Below are 7,366 nucleotides of genomic sequence, written 5' to 3' on the forward strand. Positions count from 1 at the left end.
GCCAGAGCCGCCGCCGCCGCCGGAGCTCGGTCCTCCCTGCTGGTCTCTGGGAGTCGCTGCGCCGTAGCCGCGGCGGCGGGCTCCATTGCAGTGGGGCTTCGCGCTTCCCCCCCAGCTCCGGAGGCAGCGGGAGGAGAGGGAGGCGATGAGACGAAGGTGGGAGACCGCGGCGGCGGCGCGGGGTGAAGAGAGAAGCCAATGGCGTTCGACGCGGCCGTTCCAGGGGATTATGTGGCAATTCGGAGCATTCCGTCGGTGTCTCGGTGTTCCATTCCGCGCGCCCGCCCGCCTAGCCGCCACCGCCCCCCCCACACACACGCCCTCCCCGCCCGGGTCGCGGGCTCCGGAGCGCAGGCCCCGCCCGCTCCCCCCACTTCGCCGGGGCGAGCTAGCCGCGAAGCTGGGCTCATTGAATATTAATCACGCGCCAGGAGCGGAAAGGCGGGAGGCGGGCAGGGCGGGAGCTCCTCGAGGGCCTCATGAATATGCATCATTAGCATGACGGCATTCCTGGGAGAAGTGGAGAGAGCTGGAGGACGGCAGAGAGGCGGGGCTTCAGGGTAAACAAACGTGACGCGTGCGTACGAGGGCGGAGCGGGGCGGGGCGCGAGCGGGGGCGGAGGCGGGAGCAGTATCCAGGGAGGGCCCTGTGCGGGCTAGGAGAGGGGCTGAGGAGAGAGAGGGGCGCGCGGTGCACTTTGGGAGCTGTAGTTCTAGTGCTGAAACGAACATGCCGAAGGAAACAGGGCGAACCACAAGCCCCAGAGTTCCTTACTTTATGCCCCGCCTTCAGCCAGCCGCCGGCTTCTGGCAGTGGGTATTGTGCCCTCTGCTGTTAAACTCGGTGCCCGGGAATGTTCTTGTTCTTTACCTTGTGCCCAACCCGCCCATTCCCGCTCCCCAGAAGACTTTCGTTTTCCCTGCTAATTTAAAGTGAGGGCTTTGAGGGACTCTAAACGGTACGAAGTTCCCCTTTCTTTGGTTCTCACCTCCACCCATTGTATGAGATCAAAAAACACGCCCACAGCGCCACAGGATAACCGGCCGTGAAAGTGGCCAACCTCACTATCCCCGCTTTTTCAAGTCTAGGGGAAGACAATGTCTCGAAGTTCTCACATGGGCAATTGTTGAATACGCATTTTGGAAAGCGTGCAACCTGGAGCCTATCCTCTTCCACAACCATATGTGGGAAGGAAAAGGCAAAGGGCTGCGGTCTGGTTTTTTTTACCCATTGACCTTAAAGTTTGAAGTAACCTAGCGACAACGGAAAGCAGTGGAAAGTAGAAGAAACGGACTGGAGAAGTGGTGGGATATGAGATTGGTCCTGTGTGTTCTCTCTTACGTCTTACTTTGTTTTTTCTTTCGACGTTAAGGGGGAAAAATTGTTTTCTGCTACTACAATGTTTAGTTGTCGTCTGAAAAGCTGCATTTTCATATCAGTTTAAACAATATTGTAGGCTAGACTAGAACAGGTTGCTATTCAAAAAGAATAGTGAACATTTTAATTAAATTACCATTCTCCCAGATTTAATAAATTTTCACATGTGAGACTTTGTCAACTGCCTCTCTCCAGGGCCTCCCTTAACTTCAATAAGGTTAGTAAACCTGGCAAACAAGCAGGGAGAGAAAAGAGATAGATCAGGGGCACCTGGCTAAATCAGTCGGGGGAGCATGGAATGCTTGATAGAGATCAACCCCCAGAGGGTTGTGAGTTCAAGCCCCATCTTGGATATAAAGATTATTTGAAAATTTTAAAAATCCTTTAAAAAAAAGATCAGCTGGAACTTGTCGTTGAAATAATAGAAATTGATAAGGGCAAGTAAAGCCATACTTAGGTTATCTACATGGTTTCACTGAAGAGGAATGGAGGAAGCTACCAGGATAAAACTAAACATTTCTCTTGATTCTGGAAAGTCCTGGAAATGGTTTTCTATATCTTTCTTTTGAAGTCTTCCCCCTTGGCCTCATGAAACTAATTTATATTGCATTTCATTTCAATCAACAGAACCATGTTCTTTTTTTTTTTAATAGGGAGAATGCACACTCTCCCAAGAGAGAAGATAGTCATGTCAATTAATTTGGCAAATTATATAAACATATTATACACTAGTCATTGTTAAGTAACTGAAAAAAATCAGACACTGCCCTTGCCTTGATAGAGCATATAGATTACAAAGAAAGTCAACAAGTGAGAGCGATATAGAAAAGGGAAAAACATAAGGTGCCATGGGAAGAGACAAAAATACAAGGGAAACTGACCTTGTTAGGAAGTCAAAGAGACTACCTTTGGCTTAAATTTTTTGTAGCGAAACTGGGTACTTGCTGAAGGATCTGTCTCTGAAAGAAAGCAAAGAGGCAGAAAAAAGGTAATGATACTGAAGATAAATTTCAACTACACTAATCCATATGTTGCCTTGAGTAGCTCCTAACACAAAATATTAGTTCTGGAAATGAAAAGAATGATATTTTGATTTATCTTTGATTTAATATGATTAAAAGACAAAAAGCATGATAAATTTCAATACTAAAACATAGTGTTTACACAGTCTTTATATTTATTACTTCCTTAGTTGATTTCCTATATATCTGTTTAATTTTTGCTATTTAAAAAATGTACATTAACTACCATATAGTTGCTTTCTAGAGGTATATTTCTTTAGCTAATGTAACAAACTCAGGGAATGTTTATTCTAATCATAAATACTGTCACTATTGGCTTAATATTCATTTGCATCCTCTCTAAGAACTTGTACTACTGTCCTTAATCTAGCTCTGGCTCTGTCACTTAGCATTATACAATCGCCCCAACTCTGCCTTTTTTAAAAAATGTTTTAATGTTTTATTTATTTTTGAGAGAGAGAGACAGCATGAGCAGGGGACGGGCAGAGAGAGGCAAACAGAATTCAAAGACAGGCTTCAGGCTCTGAGCTAGCTGTCCGCTGAAAGCCCAATGCGAGGCTCAAACCCACTAACCATGAGATCATGACCTGAGCTGAAGTCAGATACTTAACAGAATGAGCCACCCAGGCGCCCCAACTAACTCTGCCTTTTTATCCTCTAGGAATTTTGTTTACTGTTTGAAGGTTTTTATGACCAAAACACCTCCACCAAAGGGGACATTTTTAAAGAAAAAGCATAGCTCAGAGAATTTAGTATCCAAGGCCCTGGAGGTGGGAGGGGTTGGGAGTCGTCACACACACCTTCCCCACTTGGTGTGCAGAATTACTGATTTGGGAAGGGGAGGGAAATAATGAATAATGTTAATGTTAAAGTATCTCAGCATAAAGAAAAAAGGATATACATTCCAGCCTACAAAACAAAACATCCTGTGTTGGGGGATAGGGTGGGGGAGAGGAAGAATGTAGAATATAATTCCCACACAGATAAACGATTTCAGGCACAGTGTCTAAAGTCTGAAAGAGGCCATATTCCATTGTACCCAGAATAATAAAAATCAGATGTGAGAGAAGAACAGAAGAATGGGGGTTCCCCGTGTGATCCATCCCTTGTTCCAGCTCCAAACCTTCAATAAAGTTACTAAACTTGGGGGTGAGAGGAGAGACAAAAAGAAAATGGGAGACAGTCCCATTGACCACTAGATCAACTGGAACCTCATTGTTGAAATAATAGACACCGATAAGGGCAATGAGACTTGTGCTTAGAACTTGGTAGTATCATTGAACATCATCCAGACCATCTGAGCCAACCCACACTATACGATTGCTCTGAATAAGAAAAAGATTTCAGTAAAGGACAAATGTTTTCCAGACACCCATGAAATAGCAGCTTCTCTTACTAAAAGTAGAGTGGGGAATAGGCCAGTATCCTGAAACCACATAACTCATGAATGCCCCCTACTCTTTTTAAAGTGTTCCAAATGTACAATCTAATACCACATTGCTGACAAGCCACATTTCTCAAAGAATCACATCTTAAAATGCTAAAAGATAATCCTGAAAAGAAACAACAGATGTAAAAATTGCAAACCCTGATGCCGACTTGTTAAAATATTTTCACAGCTAAGTATAGAAAAAGAGAACATAATTTTCAATTTACCGCGACAGTTTATTTTATGCTGTGTGATTTATAACTGACTTGCTGTGTTTTGCATCTAGGTTAATCCTGTTTGCATCCTTAGATCCAAGGTAAAAGAAACCATCTTTTGGAATTTTTTCTAATCTAAGCAGTTGGAATTTTAATGGAAGCATGAATTGATAGTTGGGATGGTTTCAGTCTGAATTGTTAAGGGCTCAGCTGTGTCCAGAAATAAACACAGAAAGATGCAATATACAATGTAATACATTTAGTTAGTACATTGTGAACATGGGATCTAATTATAGTTTCACATTCTTATATCCCTTGAGCTACTAGTGGTTTACCATGCCTAAATTGCTCACTATTTACTCATTCTATTTTACTATGAGGGACCCATTTAGCAAATTACTGCTCTAGTGCCCTAAATGGGCCCCAGGTGGCTCAACTGAATTCGTATGTTCCCTGCTCACTGGCAGGAAGATACCTTCTGTTCTCTTTAAAGCCTTACTCCTCCCTCACAAAATTTACCATTTGAAATCTATCAAGAGCTTAGACTGCCCCTATCATCTTAGGCAGTCCACCTTATAAATACACTTGATAGATTTTTCAGATTTCAGTGCACAATTTTAAGTCCCATGATTCTTTATCTTTTTCTTGTATCTCACATCCTGCCTCACAGAAATAAACAAATGTGTTATTTTACAGCACAATGAAGTATTATACTAAGAAATAGACCTTGTAAGCCCACCTCTTCCAGGAGCAATGTAAATTACTTGGAATATTCAATGTAAATCACCTGGGACACTTAATGGAGCAGATATTTATTGAAATCGTATGTGTAGGTACCATTTACCCTGAGTACAGGGTACAGACAAAACTACCTGCCCTAAGGAAGCTTATATAAAAGCATTATCATTATTTTTAAATCTTTAGCTAAAATTGACCTACTCCTTTTTTTTTTAATGTTTATTTTTGAGAGAGTGCTCACAGGTACAAGCGAGCAGGGGAGGGGTGGGGAGGAGGGTGGGGACACTTGCTCTGAAGCAGGCTCCCAGTGCTGACAGCAGAGAGCCTCCTGCAGGGCTGGAACTCAGGAACCACGACCTGAGAGAAAGTTGGATGCTTGAGAACTGCTGAGCCACCCAGGCTCCCCGATCTACTCTTTTATGCAAATGGTTCTTGTTTTAAGCAATTGGGAAATCTGGAAATCTAGATAGACTAGTTACATTATAGGGTATAAATATTTCTTCCCAAAGTATTCTTTGTTCTTTCTCTGATATATGAATTCATCACACTATATCATTTTAAATACTGGGCCTTTATAATATACATTAAAAATATATTAATTTTTAAAATTGATTTACACAAAAAAATAAAAAAAATAAAATTGATTTACACTCAGGTTTTTAGAAACTCATTTTGGATTCTAATCTGTCCCATGTGCCTAAGATCTCTTTCCATCAAGATTCCTGTCTAAAAAAAAATTTTTTTAATTCTTTCCAAAATCATCCCTCCCCAAGCATTTCCCTGAATCTTCCATGACTAAAAATAGAAAAGTAGTCTCCAGAATACAATTTCCCTATATTTATAGTCATTAATTATACCCTAAAGAAGTAGCATGGGTATTCTCTTTTGTTGGCCCAAAACAGAATGATTATAGGACACACAATCAATTCTTAGAAATCTTACCCTTTTTTCCTTACTTCCCCTCTGACCCACCAGTCTGGACTCCTAGCTACGGTTATTTCTTTTTTTTTTTCTTTTTTTAATGTTTTATTTATTTTTGATACAGAGAGAGACAGAGCATGAGATGGGGAGGGGCAGAGAGAAAGAGAGAGACACAGAATCTGAAGCAGGCTCCAGGCTCTAAGCTAGCTGTCAGCACAGAGCCTGACGTGGGGCTCGAACCCACGAACATGAGATCTGACCTGAGCTGAAGTCGGAGGCTTAACCAACTGAGCCACCCAGGCGCCCCGCTATGGTTGTTTCTTAGGGCTGTCAGAACAAAGGTCCTTGAACTAGATGGCATAAAACAACAGAAGTTTGTTCTGTTACAACTCCGGAGACTGGAAGTCCAAAGTCAAGGTGTCAGCAGGACCAAGCTCCCTCGGAAGGCTCTGGGGACCTCCTTCCTTGCCTTGTCCAGCCTCTCCTGGCTGCAGTCCTGCTCAGCTTGGAGGTACATCCTCCAATCTCTGTTTCCTGGCACCTGTCATCACATGGCCTTCTCCCTGTGTCTCCACGTCCAAACTCCCCTTGTGAGGGTAATAGTCATTGGACCAGGGCCCATTATGGTCTCATCTCAACTTGACTTAACTTGACTGCATCTGCAAAGACCCTATTTCAAAATACAGTCACCCTCTCAGGAACCAAGTAGATACCAATTTGAGGTGGGGACATACCAGTAAGTACACTAGGTGTTTGTATCTCTCCCCAGGAGGGACAATCTGAAATTTATCAGACATCTACATTTCAGGGATTAGTAAAATCCCACCACCCCCAAAAACTGGTGACCAAACTAGGGATTTCAATCTTTTGCTCTTTCATTTAAATACTCACTGAGTCTCCGACATCAGGCACTAAGCTAGGTCTGAGTACATAATAGCGAGTAAGGGAGTTGTAAGTATCACCCTTGCAAGTATTTTTAAACTATAAATACCATAAAAATACTATTATAGAAAGTGCATTTTAAAACACAGAAAAACATAGGAAAGACAAGTCTCAGCATAAAAAAAAGAGGTAGTCTCTTTAAATCAAATAAAGTTACCTTTATGGAAAATCCTTTACTTTGTCCTTTTTTTCCCCGTGTTACCATAAATCAAGAAAAATACCATGGCAAACCAGTGCCGAATCTCAGACTAGCCTTTGGTAATCACAGCACTGGAGCTCATGAAGGGTTCTCTCTAGTGCTCTTCCATTCTGTAGCCCATAATATGTGGTTAGGTAAATGCAGACTTATTACCTTCCAGAATTCAACAATCTATAGCCATGTGTTGCCACATGGATCAAAACACTACAAAATGTAACCGCTGCTCCAGTACCGTACAACATGTTTGTTGTGACCACACCTGGGTGGCAACAACAGGGTGCCAAGAAAATCAAGCAGCCGCACTTGTGTTCAGTGGGGCGTATGAGTAAGTTTGAATATAATGATGGTGATAATGGCAGAGTAACATTCTCAGCCTTCTACTCATTCCATAATTGAGAAGTAGCTACATGTAACATTTTAAAGGAGTTCATAATGTCTAAGGTTTGAAGTCGGAAGTCTTCATTCTAGTCCTGGTTCTATACCTCCTAGTTAAGTATGACCTAGGGAAGACATTTGACCTCA

At 42.5% G+C, this 7,366-nt stretch overlaps 1 protein-coding gene across 1 annotated transcript in view; it reads right to left on the minus strand.

Annotated features, from left to right (window-relative positions):
- PHLPP1 (PH domain and leucine rich repeat protein phosphatase 1) overlaps positions 1 to 500 on the minus strand; it is a 204,409-nt gene extending 203,909 nt beyond the window's left edge. The window contains exon 1 of the mRNA XM_029921539.1: positions 425 to 500. Within this exon, the coding sequence (XP_029777399.1) occupies positions 425 to 500 (76 nt within the window). The remainder of the gene's footprint in view (positions 1 to 424) is intronic.
- Between the last annotated feature and the right edge of the window lie 6,866 nt (positions 501 to 7,366).

Source organism: Suricata suricatta, chromosome 14 (assembly GCF_006229205.1).
Source record: "Suricata suricatta isolate VVHF042 chromosome 14, meerkat_22Aug2017_6uvM2_HiC, whole genome shotgun sequence".
NCBI lineage: Eukaryota > Metazoa > Chordata > Mammalia > Carnivora > Herpestidae > Suricata > Suricata suricatta.